This window comes from Podarcis melisellensis, assembly GCF_964234715.1.
Source record: "Podarcis melisellensis genome assembly, chromosome: 10".
NCBI classification, from domain to species: Eukaryota; Metazoa; Chordata; class Lepidosauria; order Squamata; family Lacertidae; genus Podarcis; species Podarcis melisellensis.
The window spans coordinates 57674597-57697867 of record NC_138542.1 but is presented as its reverse complement, the minus strand read 5'-3'; the positions used below and the strand labels follow the sequence as shown (position 1 = coordinate 57697867).

Sequence of the window (23271 nt, the reverse complement as noted above, 5' to 3'; positions counted from 1 at the left end):
TGTAACATTTTTATATGTAACTGTATTTTTGCAATACTTTGTCTCTAAGCTCTCTGTTGCTGCTTCGGTTTTCTGTGCAACTCTCATACTGTTAATATATTAAGAGGCATAGAAATGAAATAACCAAACATGAATCAATCAACTATATTCTGTCAGATTTGAGTACACCCACATTTCTGGATGCGCACATAAGAAAAAGAGATAGGTGCAAATTACTATCTATTTCCCCCTACTTTGGAGATAGGATGCTCCCATTTCAATTCCAGCTGTAAGTAAATCCTTCTAGTTGTCCTGAGTGGTGGGACATCTGAAATCGTAATCACCATCCCCTGCATGCTCTGCTATATCCTATGGCTAAACTGTCAACACGTGCCTCTTCCGGACCTACTAATTTCACACTGCCTGATGAGAAAGGATTCATCTCTTGTCTTCAGTTGGCAGGTTTTAATTACAGCCCCTTTCTGGAGGAAGCCTTAGCCTTAGCCAAAGGCACATTTGGCTCCCAAGAAGACAGCTCCAACCTTGGGCAAAACGTTTTTGGCTACAGTTCTCCGTGTCTTCGATGCGTCTTTAATTGCATGCTCTCTGGCCATGATTTCTAGGCAGCTTCTTTGCAGAAAGATTCACCAAAGGTGCATTCTAACCCCAAGGATATCTTTAAATTTACAGCGCAATCCTACACATGTTCTACTCAGGAGTCCTGCTGAATTCAAAGGGGTGGACTCCCAGATAAGTGGGCATAGGGTTTTCAGCCTTAATTTTGCAAGTCCTGTCCAAATGGGTTAGTCCGGGGACTAAAGGCAATGTTCCAACACATATAATAACGCCAGTATTTACATACTTACTGAGCTCAATATTTTACATACATTGGCTGTGTACACACTCCTATTTACTCTGCATCCACTGCTTGTTTGGGAAGCGGTGTGCACACGGCATTAGTCACAATCCATATCTATCCTGCTACCAATGCTGTCATTTCTTAGAAAAATAACAAGCTGGGTCAAAACTGAGGAAAGGAACAACCTAGCTGCATTTTTAGCCAGTAATGTGAACACAGCCTTTACCTCAACCCTTACAAGAACTCTATAGGACTGGTCTGTACTATTAACACAATTACAGATACTGAGGGCAGAGGTCGAGAGATAGTGGCTTGGTTAAGACGTCCAGAGCTTAACCCTAACCCTTAGACTGAGTCAGACCAGTGGTCCATCGAGCTCAGTACTGTCCACACTGGCTGGCAGCAGCTCTCCAGGGTTGCAGGCAGAGGACAGTCCCAGCCCTGTTGGAGGAATGGACCTGGGACCTTCTGCATCCAAAGCCTGAGCATGGATAGCTCAGTTGGTTAGTGTGTGGCACTGATAATGCCAAGGTTGCAGGTTCGATCCCAGTATGGGACAGCTGCATATTCCTGCATTGCAGGGGGTTGGACTAGATGATCCTCAGGATCCCTTCCAACTCTATGATTCTATGAAAGTACCGTAGATACTCTAACACAGACCATGGCTATTCCTTATAGTCAGAGGCATGTCTTGGCTCCCTTGGCAAGGACCTGGATGGCGCCCTCCCATCCCTTGTGACACCCCCAGCCCCCAGATCATGGACCATAAACTCAAAAAGTTTGCTTTTTGTTGCCTTTCACACCCCACCAGTGGCTTCCTCCAAGGCCCAAAGAAGTGGAAGAGTAGCCCAGGGAGCGCATGGGTGAAAAGGCGCCATGCGACCAACCCTTAAGAACGCCCCTGCTTATGGTTTTTCTCTCCGGCTAGAAGAGCAGTAGGATGGACTCCCTTTCCATTGAGTCAGGGAGCGTGAAGGACTCCATCTCTGGAATGAGCACTCCAGGTAGCCAGACATTTCTGCCTGGGATCACAACTGAGGTGTGCTTCCCTCCTGACCTTCTCAACTTTGAATCTAGGGCTTTAGGTTCTAGATCAGGAAACTTCTCCGCCCTTAACCAACTCACTAACAGCAGCTCTGGCACGTGCAGGATATCTGCCTCAGAGTGAGCAGCATTGTGAGGTCGGCAGAAGCTGCGCGGTCTGCCTTGCTCCCCGACACTCACCTGTCTCCCTCTGCGCGCCCATCAGACCAGACACTGTGAGGCACTGTGGAGGGGGGAGAGGCACCTGAGTCCGAATCTGCTTGGGAAGCCGCGTTCCCTTCTCCCTAATCCCCAGTGGAACCCCTGGGCCCGAGGAGCGGGGTAAGGCTCTCTGCACACGCTCAGAGACACTCTCGCCTCGGTTACGCCCGCCTGTTTTCTAAGACCTTTAAAGTCGGCTGAAGTCTTCGCGTGGGAATCCTAAGCCCCAACGACCCCCTTTCCACTCACTGCGGTTCAAGGGGTGTCCCCCGCCGTCGGCCAAGACCACCAGCTCCAGGTAGGCTGCGCACAGCGCCACGGCCAGCACCCCGAAGACCAGCACCAGGCGGAACCTCCTCCTCAGCACCTTGCCCAGCTGCGACGAGCGGCTCCTCATCCCGCCTCAGGCGAAGCCGCCGGAGAAGACCATGCTGCTGCTCCCGCCGCCGCCGCTTCTCGTTCCGCCGCCTCCCCGCGGCCAGGCGGGAACAGCGTCGCCGGAGTGGCCTCGCCTCACACCGCCGCGGGGCCGCCCAAATTCAACTTCTGCTGCCGTCGTCGCCCCTCCCTCGCCAGGTCCGGTTGCGGCGGGGGGAACGGACTACTACGGGGCTGGTCCTGCTCCCTCTGCTGCCCGGACGGTAAGGTCCCCGGCGGCGCCGCGGGAGCCTCTTCGCCCTGTGACGCGCCGCCTTCCCTGAGCCCAGGAGCCACCTTCTTCTGCCTCAGCGCCTTCCTTCGCGCTTCTCCTTCGGGTGGCCGGTCCAGGCCCTTCCCGCGCGCTCTGTCTCCCCACAGTCACCTCCTCAGTCGCCTCGTCCCACCTTTCTTCGCCCTCCTCTCCCGCCTTCCTTTCCAGGCACTGAGCCCGCTTGTCGTCTCCCTTTTCATTCACGCTCTCTCTTTCCCCGCAAACGCAACACCCACACCCGCTGTCTCTCCAGGGAGGAGGGATCTCCGAGGGCAGCCCGCGCGTCTCCTCCTCTGGTTACAGAGGCTCTTCTTTCCCTTCCTGCACCTGTCCGCCCCAGCCGACCCAACCCACCGGCTGACGGGAACGAGATTCCTTCGTGCCAATCTCAGGATGAGGCCGCGCCATACCTTGAAAGCAGTAAATCGAACCAAACCCAAACACGGATCTGGTTGTACCCAACGAACTACGTCCTACTCGGAGTTGACTCATGGACATCATTGGACCTAAAAGTTGGCCACAACCACTGATTTCAGTAAGTCTTCTCTAAGGAGGATTTAGTCGTCTACAAGTCAACTTCTTGAATTCACGTGATCAAAACAAAACAAAACAAAACAGGGGATACTGTCCCCACCACCAAATCACAGGTCACAACAGTCTCCACAGGCTGAGCTGTAAAAATCAAGGATCTTATGGCTTTTGGTGCATGACACAAAAATTAATTGACTCATGGATCCTCATGGTTTTTTAATATGTGGTCATCCAAGAACAGCAGCCATCCCATCTCATTTGTGCCCATGACCTGAGTCATAGAAAGCACAGATTCTGTCCTTCGGATCCAGGAAACGATTCCTTGAGGATCCACTGAATTTTCATAGGAATCCCCACGAAGCCTTAGTCAAATCCTTGGTTTTATGGATTTCATTTGGAGGGGAGAAGATCCATAAAACATAAACAGGTTCACAGGGATCTCTGCTCTGGATTCATGTCTCTTTGCCCTGTGGTGCCATCTATCACCGGATCTGGGTTTTTTGTGGAGCAGTCTGTGGCTACTGATGTGATTAGAGATTTTGTGGATCTTCCTAGTAAAAACCCAGAGGATCCGTGCTTCAGGTCCACAGACCAGGTGGCACTGGCTTCATGATGCTCATGGCTCAGTCCATGGATTCAATGTGATTTGGTGGTGGATTTGGTGACGTCTCCTATGTAAATCATGTGGGTTCTGTCAATGAGGTGACATGACGCAGCCAGGTTAACCTCATATCCCTGAATTCCAAGAAATACACTAAAATGCAATCATTTGATTGTCTTTAATAAGCTTGGCTTGTTGACATGCGTGCTGCCTACCTGTATGGTTTCAAGGCACCAAAGTCTGCTTGCAGGAACAGAGGTTTGGCTGTTCTCATTACAGCAGACACAGAGTTGCATGTTTGAAAATGCACAAACAATGGACACATCCACAGTGTAGTAGTAATTAGCCCAGCTATATACTTAATTGTTTATATAGCCTCCCCCCCCCAAAAAATGTATAAATTAGCAAGGCAAACAAATTGGGGCAAATTAAAACAAATGCTGCAGCATATTGGTGAAGTATTTCTAAGATCAGAGATTATGGCTGCAATCTTGAGCTCAGAACCATTAGGCTGAAAGACTTAGGAGGTGGCGGAACTTTGACTCAGGTGGCAAAATCCTGGCTTAGCTGGGATATACCAGTGTAACTACCCCATCCCAGCTGAGCCAGGGCTCAGCTTTGCTCATTGGGACTGGCAGATCTTATGCCAGTGTAAATTTCCCCAAGTGGGCATTCTAGGGGAGTGGTGGGGTTGGAATGGGCAGGAGGGGACATGCTGGCTCCATTCATCCTGGACATGTTACTTGGCAACAAGCTGTAAATTAAGCCTTGTCCACACAGCTCTGGAAAAACCCACTATTGCAATTCTTCCCTACCTACTGTCCTAGCTAGCAGAAGCTTTGATGTGTTAAAACAGGCAGTGGGATTGGTTTGTGTATCCAAGTGTGCTCTTGCAACATCTGGAGATGCATATGGGTTTTTAAAAGTGGCGAATGTTGTGCTGATTTGGGGGCTGATAGAAGTTCCTTTCATTGTGGCCCAATAAGAAAACCATCCAGGAGTTTAAACAAATGGGACACTGGCCAGCAGGGCATTATGGGCTGCTGGATTGTTCTCTCTCACAGATAGTGAGCAACAAGAGATGCTGTCAAGATGAACAGTCTTCCCAGACCAGGAAGCGCAGCATGACTTCCTCCCCAACCCGCGTTCTGCTGGAGTAGGAAGGCAAAAGGAATTAAATCTGTTTCTCAAAAGCTCCAGGGAGACTTGGAGAAAGCCTTGCAAGGAACCTAAAGAGACACACACGTTTAAAAATAGTTACAAATGAAATCACACTGTGCATACACATGTTATATTCGATAATAGGATAAAATAAGCAGAAAAAGAGCAGTTGCTTTGCTCCGCTTAATACAACAGAGGGACTGCGCCCCCTAGTGCTTTTTTATGTTACAACAAAACACGAATCCTTATTTGCAGTCAACAGACCATTATAACATTTTATATCAATAACATTCATGAAAATACACATTAGCACAACTAAAAAACACAGAAATATAGTAATACTAAACATTATGTGTGTGTGTGAATCTATAAAATTCAGAAGTGATCTAGTGAGAATGGTGATATGTACTCAAAAACTTTGCCCCTTGCTCTGGGGCTAATTTTAACCCTGACGCAGAGTATCATAAAAGACTCAGAAGAGTGGCCTGAATAATAATAAAAACAATAATAATATCCCACCCATCTGCCCAGGTTGCCCCAGCCACTCTGGGCAGATGTAAAACAGGATGTGTGTGTGTATTAAAAAAAATAAAGGATTGGCTGGAATTATGTTCAGATTAACTTTATGGAAAGAGGGTAGGCAAGGGTTCATAGCAAAATGGGAGATTGCAGAAGCTCCAGGTTTAGTCTTTGCATCTCCAGTGAACAAGCCTTGAGACACTGGAGCTTCTGCTCCCTGGCAGAACAGCCAATACTGCGCTGAATGGACAGTCTGGCTCTGAATAAGGCAGCTTCCTGTAGCACTAGTTATATTACTTTTCTCTAATTGCATCTTTAAAATGTATGTTGGAAAGTGGGAAGGAAACAACTGAAGACGTAAAAGCTGTGTAATGCTATGCCAGCATGATCTGATATGGTGATCTTCCCATGCATATGGTGAAGTTCCAATGTCAAACTCACATATTACCATACTCCAGCATTATAGAAATTAATATCTTTGGCCCTCAGTTCTGCACACATGTCTTTATGGCTAAGAGTTAGATGCACATGGCCATATCCCAATCACCTAGGGGCAGCTGTCTACGGACATCCGCTTGTGCTATTGGCTCAACATATGTTCAGAGCGTGAGCCAATTTATGTTTGAAGTCTTAGCCTTTTCTTTTCATGGTAGCTGCCCTGTTCCTCCCATTTCCTCATCTCCATTTCCACCATAAGTACAAATGCATTTCAGGACTTCATCTCATCATATACAAGCATTCTTGGTATCATCTTTTAAGCAAGCGGATTCGGAAGATCTGCAATTGGGGGGGAAAGGAAAGCTGGGAATAGGCTCTACCTTTTGGAGGAAATTGGGCAACACTAGCTAGTGCAATCTTTTATTGACTTTACATTACAACCTACAGGTTTGATAGCTAGGCACTTGAGAAGGATCACAGAACTTAGACATGAGAACCTGTAGCCCTCCAGATGTTGCTGGACTACAACTTCCATAATCTCTTACCATTGGCCATGCTGGCCGAGACTGATAGGACCTGGAGTCCAACATCTGGAGGGCCACAGGTTCTCTACCTCACCCATCTGACTGGATTGCCCCCCAATATTCCTGTAAGGAATAACACAACTGTGTTTTTAATTAATCTAATTAGAAGTGTTTCAACTCCAATTTTATTATAAAATTTGAAGAAATCGACAAGTATAGCATAGAAGGTACAAAATACAAAGAGACACGGCTAAGGCATGTTCAATTACTGTACAGCATTTTGCTCTTCAGAGATCCTCAAGGTGTTGTGTGTAAGCATGTCCAAATCATTACAAGCCAGTTTAAGCCAGATGAGAATATCGCTTTGATATTATTATGTTACTGGTGCAGGCATAGAGCACCTAACACATCACATTTAATATTTGCAGTGCAAACAGTCTCATCTACATTACTCTTGCTTACCGTGTCAGATTTCTAAGGGGGGAAAACAAAATCCATCTGCCTGCCTGCTGTTTTGCATTCTCAGCTTCTTGCTTACTATAACTGCTGGCTTTCTTTAAAGAAAGCAACGAGGCGCAAACAGACTTTCCAGCTGCAGTGATTTTTGTTGTGAATTCTGTCTGGAGGTGCATGTTAGCGTTTACACATTAGCAGCAATGTGATATGGCTGTTTTGAGTACCCACACAAAGCCACAAGAGAATGGAGACCAGAAACCTCAAAAGGAATAAGACTTCTGATAGGATCACTTGAAAGGTTATATATTTCCTGCATGGAAAGCACTTCCCTCTAGGAAAAAGTATGGAAACCAAGTGTGACATATTGGTCAAAGGCAAGCAATTGCCTGCATTAAGACTTGCATTTCGGCTTGCAGAGGTGGTAGGAAATGGAAGCCTTGGTGACAAATACCAAGAGAAATGTTAAATTAATGTCAAGTTTAATGCTATAGCAGGGGACAAATGATGCTGCCTGATAACACTTCAAATGTTTATCTTGCAGCAGAAGAAATTCTGTAAGAAAACCTAAGCGATTCCCACGATTGAAGCAGCATTATACAACCTGACTCGAGTTGCATTTCTTTGGAAGCAAATTCTTTAGGGTTCCTAATCTTCTTCCTGCCCTGCAACACAACACAGCAGATTTGCAGATTGTGCAAGGTACGCACATATGTGGGAAGTGTGTGGAGTTCCGCTGTGTGAGTAAAAGGTGTTCTGCTTGCACAACTGTTTAGCTGAATACTGCCCAAAAGTGTGGATTTAACCAAGGGCTTCTCTTCATAAAGACTGTCATCCACCCGTTACAGAGTAATTCCTGAGGGACATAGGGAAGTCGCTTCCCTCTTTTTAATAACCACTGACACACATAGTATGAGATCTACTTGAGCTGGAGATGCCTGAATATTGCATCAATCTTAGAACAGATGAAAACATTCCTGCAAGCTGCAAGAGCAACATAAAAGTTAGCCAATGACTCCAGCTCAATCTGTGCATAAACTGACATTGAGAAAAGCAGGAAGCCAATTCTAAACCCATGTAAAAAAATAAAAAAAAAATAAAGTAAGAGAGTTTCCTTCCAAACCTCACATTAGGTTTAATGTATTCCTTAAGTCCTGGAGTATAAAGTTACATCCTAGAGCCACAGTAAGCTCCACGTGGTGTCACAAAATAAAGATACGAGAAAGCTGTTGCAACAATGGCCTTTATCTATATGCCACTGGTGTTGGCCGGCGTGTCTCTTATTAGCAGGCTCTGAGCTCATTTTCTAGCCCATAGATCTTTGACTTTAAATTTTTCAATTCCCCTTGAATTTTTTTAGTTCTCCTATTCCCCTGGCGAACTTCCTGCAGAATTGCAAGGTCTTGCTCTGGCCCCGCAGTTGCTGTCACCTAGAGAGGGAAACAAAAACAGATGGATATATAAAGGTTCAGTCCACTTGACCATTATTTTTCAAAAGGTGCATTGGCACCCTAAATGAAGAAGATAATGGACAGGATCAAATGCCTGTATAGTCCCACACAAGCATCTTCCACCTTAGTCTAGCACTCTTTGTGTCCTCAAAGGAAGAAGAGTCCTTTAAAAAATAGTAGCAACACTGAGTCGGAGAACCATTTTTCCAGCTTCAGCTAGTATGGCAACTACAACGCTTCCCGAAAAAAGCTGGATCTCACCGTGGTAATTTCTGTTCTTGTTATCTCCAGGTTAGACTATTGTAGGGTTAAGTCAACCTGGTATCCTCTAGATCAGGCTTCCTCAAACTCCAGATGTTTTGAGACTACAATTCCCATCATCCCGGACCACTGGTCCGGCCAGCTAGGGCTCATGGGAGCTGTAGGGCTGAGTTTGAGGAAGCCTGCTCTAGATTGTGGTTTGGCTATTCTGGGGTCTGTTGGCTACTGCTGTCCCTTCCTGCAATTCGTCATTTTCAAAAAACTTATAGGGTTAAAAAAATGCTTTCTTGACTGCTTTTGTGGGTCTCCCTGTTGAGTTGCCAAAAGGTTTGTGGCTATCCAAGCCTTCCCCTCACCCCATTTTTCTATCTGTTTTTTAAAACTGGATGGTTCACAACATAAAAATAAAAATGAGAACACAAAATGCATAATAGAACAAAAGCAAACCAATAATCCCTGTCCCATAAACTCATTAAAAGGCCAGTCAAAACTATAGCAAAAGATTCAAGATCAATTTTGAACATCTCCATTCACAGCTAGCAGGACTTCTAGTTGTGGGCTAGTGTTTGTTTATTTTTCTTCCTTGTAACAGAATTGAATATTGCACCAGAGGAATTCTCTGTTTGAACATTCAAAATTAATTCTACCTAGGACTCAACTACACAACTGCAAACAAAATGTTTTAAGAGTGTTGTAAAGTGCATTATACAAATGTGACTCTAGATGGCGATAGCGAGCTATGGCAAATTCAATATATTTTTCAAAACATTTTTTTAAAAAGGGTTTTCACAGCGTTTTTTATTCGTGTCTAGGTTCCACCCCAGTGGATCTCAGTCCTGTCCTTCTCCTGGTCATAGCAACACTTACCTTGAAAAGCAGTCGCTCTACCTCCTTCAGACTTTGCCGAAGTTGTTTGATGTCCGTCTTAAAGCCTTCCACCTCCATGCAACGCCGTTTCTCCAAGGCCTCATAGCGCTGGGTCATCAGCTGCAGGCGCTTCCCCATCTTTTCTGAGCGTTCCTTTTGAAAGCAAACAGAAGATTACAGATCCCATGAATAACCCTTGCAGTAAAGAGGATGGAGGAGACTATCACAGCATGCCAAAGTGGTTGCTAAGCCTGACAGCAGCAGGGAAAGGCATTACCTTGAAGATCTCTCGTCCTACATCTCCTTCCTCTCGAATCTTAGCCAGCTGCTCTTCCAGGGAAACGCACTGCTCTCGGAACATGTTTGATAGCCTCTGTTCCTGTGTTAATCGCTCCTGTAGCCTCTGTGATTGATACACACACACACACACACACACACACACACACACACACACACACACTATAAACCTTGGCTTATAAAATGATATAAAGCAGAGAGAGGCCTTATGCAGAACTGCTTCCTTTCTAAACAGCACTATGAAGGCAACTAGATCACCCTGAATAATTAGTGGCTTCTATTATGACAAAGAAGGGCATTAGCAGGACCACCCTGTGCTTGTTTTAAAGTTAAGCTGGTTTGAGACACTGTGTTCAGTGTTGTGTGTATGTTTTTTTCAGTCTTTCAACAACAGCAATAAGTGATATGCTATAAATGAATGAATGAATTACAGAACTACTAATGATAATGAAGGAAAGAGGCACTCTCAACCTGTCAGGAATTATTATTATTATTATTATTATTAATTTATTTATACTCTACCTTTTTCCCTGATGGGAAGGCAGCTTTCAGATAAAAATAAGAACCGCTAACAACATAGTATTTTTAAAAAATTGATAGAATTTAAACTAGATACATATATAAAAAATATAAAAACATACCAATAATTACAATGAAAACAGCAGAGGACCAGCCCTTTCATTAAAAGCAATCAGTTCCCAAAAGCCTTTTGGGACAAGAAAGTCTTCACCTGCTGGTGGAAAGACAGCAAGGAGAGAGCCAGTCTAGCTTCTTTAGGGAGGGAGTTCCAAAATATGGGAGCAGCCACCAAGAAGGCCCTTTCCTGCATCCTTACCAAGCATATCTGTGGGGGTGGCATGATCAAGAGAAGGGCCTCCCCTGAAGATCTCAAAACCTGGGCAAGTTTGTATGAGGAAATACGTTGTTTCTTAACCTGAAGCACTATTTCTGGGTTAGTGGAGTCTGTAACCTGAAGTGTATGTAACCTGAAGCGTATGTAACCCAAGGTACCACTGTACAAACCTTTACATCACCAAGTGAACAGCCCCACTAGATCAGAACAAAGGCTAATCTAATCAATCTTTCTGTTCTCTTAGTGGCCAACCAGATGCCTCTGGGAAGTTCACAATCAGGCCTTGAGCATGATATCCTCTTGTGGTGAGGAAAAAGCTACTCTTGATACCGGGGGATTAAAATAAAGAAGACATGACTGTCAGGACAGCATAGGGCTACATCTCAATGTGCCATGGCACAAGGAGATGTTGACATCTCATGGTATTATATGCTTGAGCCCTCAGAAATCGCAGTTAGGTTATAGCAGTCCCTGTTACCTTAATCTCTGCACAGTATCGTTTACGGCATTCATGCTCTGCTCGTGAAACGTGCTTGGCACCTCTGTCTTGCATTTTCCTCCTACCAGGAGAAACTCTGCCAATAGAATACCGGTACGGGCTGCTGTCCCACCGCTCTGGGCTGCTTTCCCACTGTTCCGGGCTGCTGTCCCACTGCTCTGGGCTGCTGTCCCACCGCCCAGGGCTGATGCCTTGCTGGCCACTGTCCTGCCTTCTCCTGATGTCTCCTGAACCTTGGCCACTGTCTCGCTGGCCGCTGTCTTGGCTTCTATTGATGTCCTCCGAAACTCGGCCACCATCCTGCCTTCTCTTGATGTCCTCTCGACCTCGGCCGCTGTCCCGCCGGATCCTGCTCCACTTGGGTGAACCTTTTCTTTTGTCCAGCTTCCTCAGCAGCATGTCCTTCTCTGCCATCCAGGATTTCTCATTTGCCCGTGCGTCAAACTTCATCTGGAGAAAATCTCTGGTGCTCTCGTGCAGCAAGTTCTGAACTTTGTGGTAACTGGAGAGAGGAATGGCAACCGGTCATCAGTTTCTTCCCCTGTTCTTCAATTATCCCAGTTACAAATCGGGGTGGGAATCAATGGCTTGACAGTGCAATTCACTTTGTCAACAGGCAGCTGTCCCTGGCTTTGGACCCACATGAAACCACTGTGAGGGACCTCAACATAAGGAGGCTGTCTTATATTAGAATCTTTGGTCCATGCCTTACACTGGAGTCATTTGTTCATCTAGTTCAATATTGTCTATTCTGACTGTCAGCAGCTCACCTGACTTACCATACACAAGATCCTTTGGTTGGAGATCCAGTTATCTAACTTGAGACCGTATACGTATGCAAAGGATGTGCCTTACAACTGAGCTGTGAACCCTCCCTCAAATTAAAGCCAGCACCCAGAGCCATGAGTAGGGACCCAAACCCTGGACCATCATATTAAAAATATGATGCTCTATTGACAAGAGTTACCTGTATGCATGCATATAATGAGTCCAAGTTCATATCTAAGGAGTAGGACAGTGCAAATGTATGACTTGTTTCTACCGTATGTTATGCTTGCCACTTTATACCTGCTACAAGAGACACAAAGTACCCTGTGACTTCACACAGTATCAAATCAACGCCAATAGGAGGTCCATGCACTGTCTTTATACAGTTGACCAGCACTTCTGCCCATCACAGTAGGGTTTGTTTTTATTGGTCCCCTTGATATGCTATGAAGGCACAAGAAGTGACCACCTTGCTGAAGCTAAGTAGGTCTGGGTCTGGTCAGAACCTAGGTGGGCAACTGCCTAAGAACCACACGTACATCACCACTGGTTCCACAATGAAAAACGGTGGGATACAAATGTATGTAAAATAACATAAATAAAATGATTTGTATTCAGACTGAAAGCAAAGACACATTCTTCTTGCACTTACTTCTGAGTAAGCTCCTTGATCTTCTCCTGGTCCCTCTGATGCTGGACCAGAGACTCTTCTATACGGATTCGTCTGTCCTCCAGCAATGCTTCAGTTTGTTCCTTGGACAGCTTGGCCTGTTCCTCTAGCTGAGCTTGAAGAGCTTCAACCTAAACAAGTACAGAAAAGGGGGTAGAATTTTCTATTATGTTTTCCTCTGGCAGAACAGCTAACATTGTTCTGTACACAAAGAATAACTGGGAGCCGTAATGTTCAGAATTGCGATTTCCAGCTTCTTAGAAACCTGTCCAGAGCAGCTAGATGCTGGAGAATAGCAGAAAAATGGCTTCATACCCTCCTTATGAACTTTCTCATCATTTCTTTCTTTGTCACAATAGAAGACTTGATACTGAACTAGAAGGACCTTAGAAAGAGCTAGCATGGATATTATTTTTTTGTTCCTGTTGTGAGATCATTATGGAAGTCATTTGGTAAAAAAAAATATGCATTTGCAAAGTAATCCCAGTCAGGTTCTTGCAATTGCATTTTTAAAAGACCAAAAAAGTGTAGCATTTGATGTTGGATTTGGTTTTTGTTATTGCTTTTTAACAGGCAACTTTAAGCAGCCTTATTCAGCTATAAAAATAACTCTGAAACTCTAGGTTTTGCACAATCAAAAGCTTCATACCTACCTAAACTGTCAATCTTGGAATATAAAAACAATACTGAAAACCAATTGGAAAGCTAAGAAATCGTATGATAGATTGGGGCAGTCAAGCACTACAATGAAACAGAAATAAGGCAGCTAAGTACCCAAATCAATGAACTCTGTTTTTAAGTTCCTTTACTTATTCAATGGTCATGCTATTCACTGACCATGATTACTGCAATTGTCATATGACAAGCCAGTGATCTGGAGCCATTTCCCCCATTTCCCTCCCTTTTCCTCAAATGCACTTGATTCATCACCATATGAATGAGTTGCTAATAGATCAGCTACACTGGTGTACAAGTGTGGGGGTGGGGGGGGTGCTGTCACAATCAGCCACCCCAAGTAAAGATTTAAATTTTTTGAAGTCCAATGCAAAACAGACAACTCTTCTCTTAATATTGTGGCCTTTCTTTTTTAAATGTTGGCTCTGAGCATTTAAAGCAAAAATCAAAGTTTAATTGAGTGTGATGAGATCATAAGCAAAGAGAAAGAATAGGGTCTCAAATAAATTTACGGTATTGTTTTAAGATGCCTGAGAGTACATACCTGAAAACAAATACCACAGGAATGCCTTACTGACTGACAACAGGAACAAGAACACGAATGTACTTTTGCATTAACTCACTGGAAGGTTAATGTTCTAGAATGGCTTTAAGTATGTTTTAATAATTTGTTTTAAATTGTGCTGTTTTAACAGTCTGATGTTTGCTGCCCTAGGCTCCTACGGGAGGAAGGTTGGGATACAAATTTAATGAATAAAATTAAGCAATGATATACTTCTTGTTGGCTAGCGTTCTAAGATAAGTTAACGGAAGAAAGTTAATGGAAGGAATGTTTCCTCTCCTCTCTTCCCCGTGGTGCTGTCAGGACAGGACTTTGGAGCAAAGCTCTAGGACAGCCACTTTGCAAAAGGAACAGGAAGGGCTTCAAGCCCACCTGAATTGGCTTACCACTTTTTTTTGCAGTAAGTACACTAGAGTTGGGGGAGGGTCACAGGAAATGTTCAGAGCTGTTCTTCTCACCTCCCAAAGGTGTCTCTGTCTCCCTGAGGATGGCCCATCGTACAGGGCAGGGGTAGGGAACCTAAGGCCCGGGGGCCGGATCCGGCCCAATCGCCTTCTAAATCTGGCCCACGGTCAGTCTGGGAATCAGTGTGTTTTTACATGAGTAGAATGTGTCCTTTTATTTAAAATGCATCTCTGGGTTATTTGTGGGGCATAGGAATATGTTCATATTTTTTTTTCAAAATATAGTCCGGCCCACCACATGGTCTGAGGGATGGTGGACCGGCCCACGACTGAAAAAGGTTGCTGGCCCCTGGTACAGGGGATTATCACTGACCTAAATACTTGCTCCCCTGATTTCAACGGATGGCAACGTGCATAAAATCATGCCCATCATTGGCAAAGTTGTCTTTTCACGGAGAAAGAACTATTTGGTTTTTGAGATCTAAAAGCAACAGAAGTCCACCCAGGCTGCACAAAGCCACTTACCTGTAATAAGAGTGTTTGCTCATCTTTCTTGTATCTATCCTCATTTTCTGTTTTTTCTCCCTTTTCTGCTGGTTTTGTGGCACAGTGTTTTATACCTAGAGCAGAAATAAAAGTTGAATTGGTAAAGAAAAGCTATGTCACTCCTTTATTTAGATGCCCCTCCACGCCCACAGTATCCTCGCTCTTCAGATGTCTTCTTTGATAGAGATAATTTTTAGCTTCTCAGTTACCTGCTTTTGAAGGATGCTTGCCACTTCGATCATGTGAAACCCTGCCCTTGATTAGCTTTTGAGGTATAGTGGCCTGCAAGGACAAAAAGACTTTATTTTCTGCTCCGCTTTTGAGATAGGCTTCAGTAACAATACAATGCAAAAAGCCTTAGAGGGAAAGGAATTTTAAAGTAAAATAGGCACATGACTGAATCCCAGAATGCAACATGAACTTGTGGCTTGGTTCTCCCTGCAGCTATGTTACTCTAGCAGCCCAGTTCCTAGAAGGGCACTTCTACCCATGTTGTGTGTACAGGTCTCATCTAGTTCTGCCACCCAACAGCACCAAACGGGTGGTGTGTCCCTGCTGGAGTTGGGCTTCAGAATTAGGAGTCAGCTTGCCCCCTATTACCAGGCTTGTGTTCTGGGTCCTAAGAATTGCTCCCTTAGCCCTGCAATGTACAGGACTGGGTCTGTATGCACCCATCTGTAGTGCTCCGTGAAGTCACAAGCGAAGCACAGAACGGCAGCTGAAACAATTACAATCTTGTCTTGTGCGTGCCAACTTCGAAGTGAACACTGTCAGAGCTTCCTGAATGCATTCAGATGTACAGAATTCAGAGAGGCAGAGAATTAGGTAGAGGGGGATGATATCCATCTGGCCACAGAACAGACTTCTGCTTACAGAACGGAAGTTTTCCCTTTCTCTCCTTCTGCTCCACAGATGTGCTCTGCAAGGTTGGGGGACGGAAAGGAGAAGGGGTTTTTTTGTGGAGGGGTGTTGCTCAGACAAACACAGAACATTGACTAGGGTTGAGGAGGCCTAAGCCACACCTACTTCCTACAATGTTGAGTGCATTTCCTGCTTTTGGAAGACAGTTTGTTCTACAACCCATTGTGCTGTCTTTTCATCCTGGGAGGAATGTGCAAACCATTACTGCCCTGCAGAGTCAGTTTCTTTTTCTGTTAAATGCAAATGATCAGGGTTGTAGCTCTTGCTCTGACATTATAACCCCCACACTAGTGGCATGTCCTTGTTAGGCCTGAGCATTCCTAAAACCTTTTGAGGAAGTAACCAAGTAAATGTGCTCAGAATCAGGAAACTGGACACCAAGACCCTTGTTACAAGTGTCTTTCTCATCTGTGTATACTTGCTGGCGAAATCAAAAACGAGCAAACCTCCGGAACAAATAATGGTAGACAGCTGGTTGAAATCATTTGCGTAGACTGCTTTAAGTAGCTGTTTTTGCAGAGATAATAGTTGCTTTTTAAAGACTACCCACTGGAATTTGTAACTATATAAGGCACTGGATTTAGTGGTATGGGATAAAATCCATAAGCTTTCAATAAATAATAGTAGTAGTAGTATTAGTAGTAGTACCCCAGCCAACTGACTGGATTTCCCCAGCCATTCTGGGTGGCTTTGAGCAGATATAACAACAGAATAAAATATTAAACATTAAAACTTCCCTATACACACACCAATTACTACTTATTACAGTGGTACCTTGGAACTTGAACGTAATCCGTTCCGGAAGACCATTCAAGTTCTGAGGCATGGCTTCTGATTGGCCGACAGCTAGGTTTTTGCACAGCGGAATCCACGCCAGACATTAGTGTTCCAAGGAACATTCGAAAACCGGAGCACTTACTTCCGGCTTATTGGCGTTCGGGAGCCAGAACATTCGAGAACGGAGCCTTTCAAGTTTTGAGGTACCATTGTAATAGCAACAATATTAACTATGGCTTGGATCCTGAGTTGCCCTTTTTAGGAGGAACTTCAGTGCAGTGGGGGTTCCTACTGACAGGTTTTCAGCCCCTAGTACCCATTTGTAAACCTTCTGCAGCAGATTTTCACAGTGCGCATGGAGATGTGGGGGAAAGGGTCAAAAATGACCTCCCCTCCCCCAGTGGGAGTATCCCATGAGCAAAATGCATCTTAAGGGAATTAAGGATCCTAATCCCTATTTATCCATCTCAATTTTTAAGATACATGAAGTGGGTATAGGCAGAATAACTACAGCAATCACTGTTTTATCTTAGTTTTCGCTAAGCTGAAGATTAAGAAATGAATAACAGCATATAAGCAATTTCAAAAAAAGGAAAGGCTGCAGATGTGTTGAGCTAGATATCTGACAGAGTGGGCTCTGACCAATGGAAACTTTTACAGTATCACAAAATATTTATTAGGCTTTGCTCAATGGGTTACTTTGTGAAGGCTATTCCACAGTTACAGATTTTAGAAGGATACAGTGGTGCCCCGCAAGACGAACGCCTCGCAAGACGAAAAACCCGCTAGACGAAAGGGTTTTCCGTTTTGGAGGCGCTTCGCAAGACGAATTTCCCTATGGGCTTGCTTCGCAAGACGACAGCCCATAGGGAAATCTCCGGGACAGTGGGGAAGCGCAGCGCGTCTTCCCCGCTGTCCTCGGACCTCCTCCGAAGCCTGGCGGCGGGGCGGGGACACCTCCTCCCGCCGCCGGGCTTCGGAAGGATGCCCCGATGCCCGGCGGCGGGGCGGGAAATCCTCCCTCCGCCGCCCGGCATCAGAACGATGCCCCGATGCCGGGCGGCGAGGCGGGAACGCCTCCCCCCGCCGCCCGGCTTTGGGGCGGGAAAGCCTCCCCCCGCCGCCCGGCTTCGGGGCATCGTCCCGATGCCGGGCGGCGGGGCGAGAAAGCCTCCCCCCGCCGCCCAGCATCGGAACGATGTCCCGAAGCCAGGCGGCGCGGCAGGAACGCCTCCCCCCGCCGCCCGGCTTCGGGGCATCGTCCCGATGCCGGGCAGCGGGGCGAGAAAGCCTCCCCCCGCCGCCCAGCATCGGAACGATGTCCCGAAGCCGGGCGGCGGGGCGGGAAAGCCTCCCCCCGCCGCCCGGCATCGGGGCATCGTCCCGATGCCGGGCGGCGCGGCAGGAACGCCTCCCCCCGCCGCCCGGCTTCGGGGCATCGTCCTGATGCCGGGCGGCGGGGCAGGAACGCCTCCCCCCGCCGCCCGGCTTCGGGGCATCGTCCCGATGCCGGGCGCCGTGGCAGGAACGCCTCCCCCCGCCGCCCGGCTTCGGGGCATCGTCCCGATGCCGGGCAGCGGGGCGAGAAAGCCTCCCCCCGCCAGAAGAGGTCGGGGGAAGGCGGTTTCCATAGGAACGCATTAATTGATTTTCAATGCATTCCTATGGAAAACCGTGCATCGCAAGACGAAAAACTCGCAAGACGAAGAGACTTGCGGAACGAATTAATTTCGTCTTGCGAGGCACCACTGTAGTTCTGTTAGCCTACTTTTGCTTAGGGATTCAGCTGGCTGAACTCAGCAGGGCTTTATTTCTGAGAAGACATTCACAGGATTGTGTAGCATGGCATGAAGTTATTTCCACATCAGAAATTTACTCTATTTCACTACATATTGCTGCAATTCTTTACTGTTTTGCTGTCACGGTTTAATATTGTTACTTTACATGTCACATCCTGCTGAACTTTATTGTCTTAATATGCTTTGTGAATCACCAAAGGCAATGCCTTTAATGTAATTTATATCTCACAGAGGCAACATAGAACAGTTTAGAAAGAACCCGAAATAAAAATGTCTTGCAGGTTAACAGAGGTGCTCTTACCTTGTGAGGTGGTTCCTTGCAGAAATAGGTAACTTCACCACTGTCTGTTCCCAGTAAAGCCAAAAGATGCTGGATCTTCTTTCTATCCTCCAGCTCTCTGAAATCAGTTTAAAGGACAGTGACTTATTTCTGTTCCCAAAGGCACTAGTTGGTGCACCCCTAAGGCTAACTAGTGGAAGCCCAGGAAACATCTAAGAAGTGGGAATAGATAGCTTGCCTGCCTGTCTGTCTGCATACACTGGAGAAATTCTCTTTCCTGTAGAATCTGGCTGCTGAACAAGATCTTATGTAAAGACAGTGTGTAGTGAAAGGTCCCCAATTTCCCCTATCCTATTTCTTTCTCTCTTCTCACTAATGTTGCATCTATTCCACAAAGAATTGACGGAGCATATAGCAGCTCCTTCCTACTCAAAATGAGGACTCAGATTGCCAACTGCTCTGCATATCCTAACACAGCAGTTCAGCAAAAAGGAAAGAAATAGTCTCTGAAGCCCTTCCAGTCTGGTGTAACAGCCCAATGGCCCATCTAGTCAAGCACTCTGTTCTCACCATGGTCAACCAGCTGCCTGTGAGAAGCCTGGAAACAGAACCTGAGCACTGTCGCCACCTAGTGCCACATTTGTATATTGCACTTTACGACACGCTTAAAACATTTTATTTGCAGCTGTATAGCTGGGTCCAGGGTGAAAAACTCTTTTCTATCCACTTTCTCCATGATATGCATTACTTTATAAACTTCTAACATGTCACCTCCTATTTGCCTTTTCTCTAAACTAAAAAGTGCCAAATGCTGCAACATTTCCTTGGGTGGGAGTTGCTCCACCTCTTTATCATTTTGCTTGCCCTTTTCTGAGCCTCTAGAACAACAGCAGAGGAGATGGGACAGCAGCACATCTACTTTAGGATAGGTAGCATGCACCACATTCTTCTCTGTAGATCTCTTCATGTGAGAGAGAACAGCAAGTATCTCAATCCCTGTAACTTTAAAAAGAAATGGCACAAACATGCCACTCCCCTCTGTTCTGCAGGCTGTTTTTTCACTCTTGCCACCTAGGCAACAAACCTGATTTTCAGCCTGTCGTTCTCAGCGTAAAGGCGCAAGACATGCTCCCTCTCCTGAAAGAGGAAAACCTGCATGTCACTCAGAGCCTTCTGCAGCTCTGCGATTTCTTCTTCTCGCTGACGCATTTCCCATTGTAATTTGTGCTGCAGGGGGGAAAGGGAAGCATATTGTTATTGATCACCTAGCCGTTACAGCAAAGGTAGGGCAGAGACAGGGTTTCTCATTGCTCATTGGGAAACAAATACTGCACTGATGAAATAACCTTTGCTCCAAATCCCCGGATTACTACTCGCAACTGTTTCATATACCTATTAAATCGTACGGAAGACAGAACGGAACACTGTGGAACCCAGCAGCACAATTGCTATGAGGCCACATAAGTTTCCCAATGCTAGTCCTGGTAGAGACCCTGGAAGTAGGAGTGGGATCACTGCGACAAGGCACTATTGTACACCAACCCAAGTTACTCCAGGATGACATGATGGTCCACTATTGAAAACTAACATTCTGGGATTCTCCAACACCAACTCTGCCAGTTCAGTCACAGAAGCTGCTGGGCAGTGGCACTGGAGGGACACCAGCAAAATCCCCATTTTGCCTTTCTGACCCTACATTAAGTACAACCCCTTACATCCCATCTATATTTGATTGATATTAGTTTTCAATAAAAAAAAGCTACGGGTTTAATAGTTGCCATATTAGAATTCATTTTATTTAGGATGAGGCTAAGGGTTTGACACTCAAACCCAGATTTATAGTTTTAAAACTGAGCAGCACAAAGGCTTCACTGCTCAATACTTTAACTTAGTATTAAGTATTAAGGGTCCTTCCCAGAGCTATAGATAACTCTGGCAGCTACTGCCAGGCCCCACTCCATTCACATTTACTCCTCTTTGTATTTTCAAAATGGACCAACACTCCTCACTTGGAATTTCCCAGAAAATCCAAGATGGCAAATACTCTCTTTGTAAACCAAGTAACAAAGCATATCAGCAAGCACTAAATCCCAATTCAAAATACTAAACCTGGCTTTGCCAACCACCGGATAAACTGATCCATTCACCCATTTTTTGCTTTTCCCATACCTGCTCATCATGTGATGCTTTATATTTCTCCAGCCTTTGGACCAGTTCCTCATGCTCTTCATCAAAGTCTGCAATCTTCTTTCGGTAGTATTCCAGCAGTTGCCGGGAAGGGCGGAGAAAGGCCAGACGTTCGTTGATTGAAGGAAGAGGAGTACAATCATTCTGGTGAGGTGATGGGAAACTAGGAGATTTGGGGGAGCCGTGGCCGGCAGCTGACCTGAACACCATGATTGAATATAACAAGAACAATTCTATTACAAAGTCATAAAGACTACCAAACCTCAATTCTTGCAGTTAGCAATAACGTAAAAACACAGAACGGTTTCACACAGGTCACAAAATCTAGACCTGAATTTAATCTATCCCACCTCCAGTTTCTCAAAAGCTGGGGCAGGCTCCCTTTGGGGAAAATGAAACACCTGGAAAGGATTCTGAAACTTTCTTTCCCACTAGACAAAAACTGAGTGGTATTATTGCTCCTTGGGAGAGGACCCTCAGTGAGCCATCTTTGATTTTTGAGAAACTCAATTTCCCCTAAAGAAGGTACCTTTTCCCTACCTTCTGTGAAACCTTTTTGGACATAGGCATGACTAAGCACACCCAAACATTCAAAGGTGTCAAAATTGGCATTGTTCCACATCCAAAATTGGCTCTTCCACTTCATCACACTCATGCATCAGCATATACATGCAGGAACACCTGAAAGATGCATGGGCATTTCAGGGTACTTGAATTCCCACCTGCTCTTGGGAATTTCCTCACCTTTGTCCTCTGTACAGATACTTTCCTTTGTGTTGCTCATTTAAGGAAAAAGGGGGAAATTAGCACAAAGACAAAAATTGGTTGTGTGTGGTCTGCATGTGTGTACACAAGAGTGGTGTACCCACACCCACTTTAGCCTTGAAGAAATGTGGCCTTTGGACCGACAAAGGTTGGACAACTCTGTCTTAGGGGTAAGTAAGTACCAAGCTACAATACAATGTTCTACCTCTAAGTGTGGAATGGCAGATGGTCTTCAAGAAAAGATATTGATAATATTTAATAGAAATGAAGAGGAAATCAAGCAGTCAGTTCCTTGACTTACCTTTTGGAGGCAGAGGGTGTTCTTGGAGAGGAAGTCATGTCGCTCACTCCTACCACCTGTAGTAGTGCCAATATACCTTTTTTACTCTTTGGTAACAGAAGCATAAAGCCAAAGGTTCAGAGAAAGTGTATTAACGGTTCTTTAGTGGCCCATTTTTATTTCCTCACAAACAGATGCATGTGCTCAAAGAAAGTGGTTTGAGAACCAAATTCATGCTAAATCAAGCCATGCTGCAGCCAACCATTTTTCAATCTGATATGGCAAACTATGCACTTGTAACAGGCTTCATACACAATAGTGCACATATAAATGATTTATTACATTTATCCTATCACACAGAGTTAGGAATTTCAACCAAAAGGCCCCTACCTTTCTGCAGGGGCTAATGTCTGCTACCAGCCTACCCACACAGAATTGGGAATTTGCCAGGTTTTGTGGCCAAGGAATAGAAAGCAGTGGGAAAGGTAGCAGGAATAGTCAAAACAGGAAGGATGTCATGGGACGGGGTAGAGAGAAATAAAGTAATATGACTGTCGGAAAAGTGGCTTAAATTATGGCAAGTTGTTATGAGCAGATGCTAGCACCTAGGGCTGGTGAAACCGTTTTACCACCCCACCCGGCTTTCTATCCCTGAAACAGCTGTGAGGTTGAGTGGTCTCAGAGACAGCGACTGGTCCAGGGTTACTTTTAGCTAAAAAGTGACTTAAACCCAACTCTCCCCAAGCCCAAATTGCTAGGCAACACAACACGCTGGTTGCCTCCAACCCCACACCCCAAAATAATCTGCTGGCTGTAAACCTGTATATTTGCCTGCTTGGGCATATTTTTGGGGACCCACCTGATTTCTGTGGCTGTAAGATCTTTTACATTGCTTCTGAGTATTGCGTTTTAATGGTTGTAACCCACTGTAATAGTAATAATAAGTGGGGAACTTTACTCTCCTAGTCATCTGAATTAGATGCCCCCCAACCTAACTTTTAAAGATGAAAATCAAACAGGAGCCCCTTCCTTTCTGTCCTAGCAAAGCACCGTGAACCCACCCCACGGAGCAAGCAGTTTGCATCGTGTCTCTCTCCGCTCCTGCCCCACTTCGGCCATCCCGCGCCTCCCCGCCGCTCACCCCAAACACACTAACCGCTCTAACACTCCCGTTCGCGCCGCAGCTAGTGCTCCTCTCAACCGACGAACCAAAAAGCCAAGCCGAGGGCCCCTCCGCGCCTACAAGTATTCTCCAATCGTAAGAGCTGTAAGAAACGGAGTCGGAGCTTTTCGCCCAATCCCAGCTCTCTTGCCATCCAGCAATACTTTTAAACTCTCGTTTACAAGGGGAAACGTAGCCCAAACGTGGGAAGAAAGGAAAGCGGCGGCACATGCGATGAGTCGGCGA

General features: G+C 45.6%; 2 protein-coding genes across 6 annotated transcripts in view; both read right to left on the bottom strand.

Annotated features, from left to right (window-relative positions):
- B4GALNT3 (beta-1,4-N-acetyl-galactosaminyltransferase 3) overlaps nt 1-3377 on the bottom strand; it is a 63408-nt gene extending 60031 nt beyond the window's left edge. For 2 of the 3 annotated variants that reach the window (XM_081926833.1, XM_081926835.1), the window contains exon 1: nt 2333-3377. In XM_081926833.1, coding sequence (XP_081782959.1) covers nt 2333-2480 — 148 coding nt within the window. In that variant the 5' untranslated portion in view covers nt 2481-3377. The remainder of the gene's footprint in view (nt 1-2332) is intronic. The other variant, XM_081926834.1, reaches the window with a different exon arrangement.
- Nucleotides 3378-6716: 3339 nt separating this feature from the next.
- Nucleotides 6717-23271, bottom strand: CCDC77 (coiled-coil domain containing 77). Of its 3 annotated transcripts, none has more exons than XM_081927014.1 (12): nt 23020-23271; nt 21885-21940; nt 20801-21017; nt 19716-19858; nt 18653-18749; nt 15064-15136; nt 14834-14928; nt 12650-12798; nt 11209-11731; nt 9858-9983; nt 9581-9733; nt 6717-8431 (listed from the first exon to the last, which is right to left on the bottom strand). In XM_081927014.1, exons 1-12 carry the CDS (start codon nt 23254-23256, stop codon nt 8285-8287), a joined length of 2016 nt encoding a protein of 671 aa, XP_081783140.1. In that variant the 5' UTR covers nt 23257-23271; the 3' UTR covers nt 6717-8284. The 3 variants fall into 3 exon arrangements, with proteins under 3 accessions (XP_081783140.1, XP_081783141.1, XP_081783142.1); XM_081927015.1 differs by lacking the exon at nt 23020-23271 and adding an exon at nt 22723-23010; XM_081927016.1 differs by lacking the exon at nt 23020-23271 and adding an exon at nt 22861-23010 and having other exon boundaries at nt 21885-21942.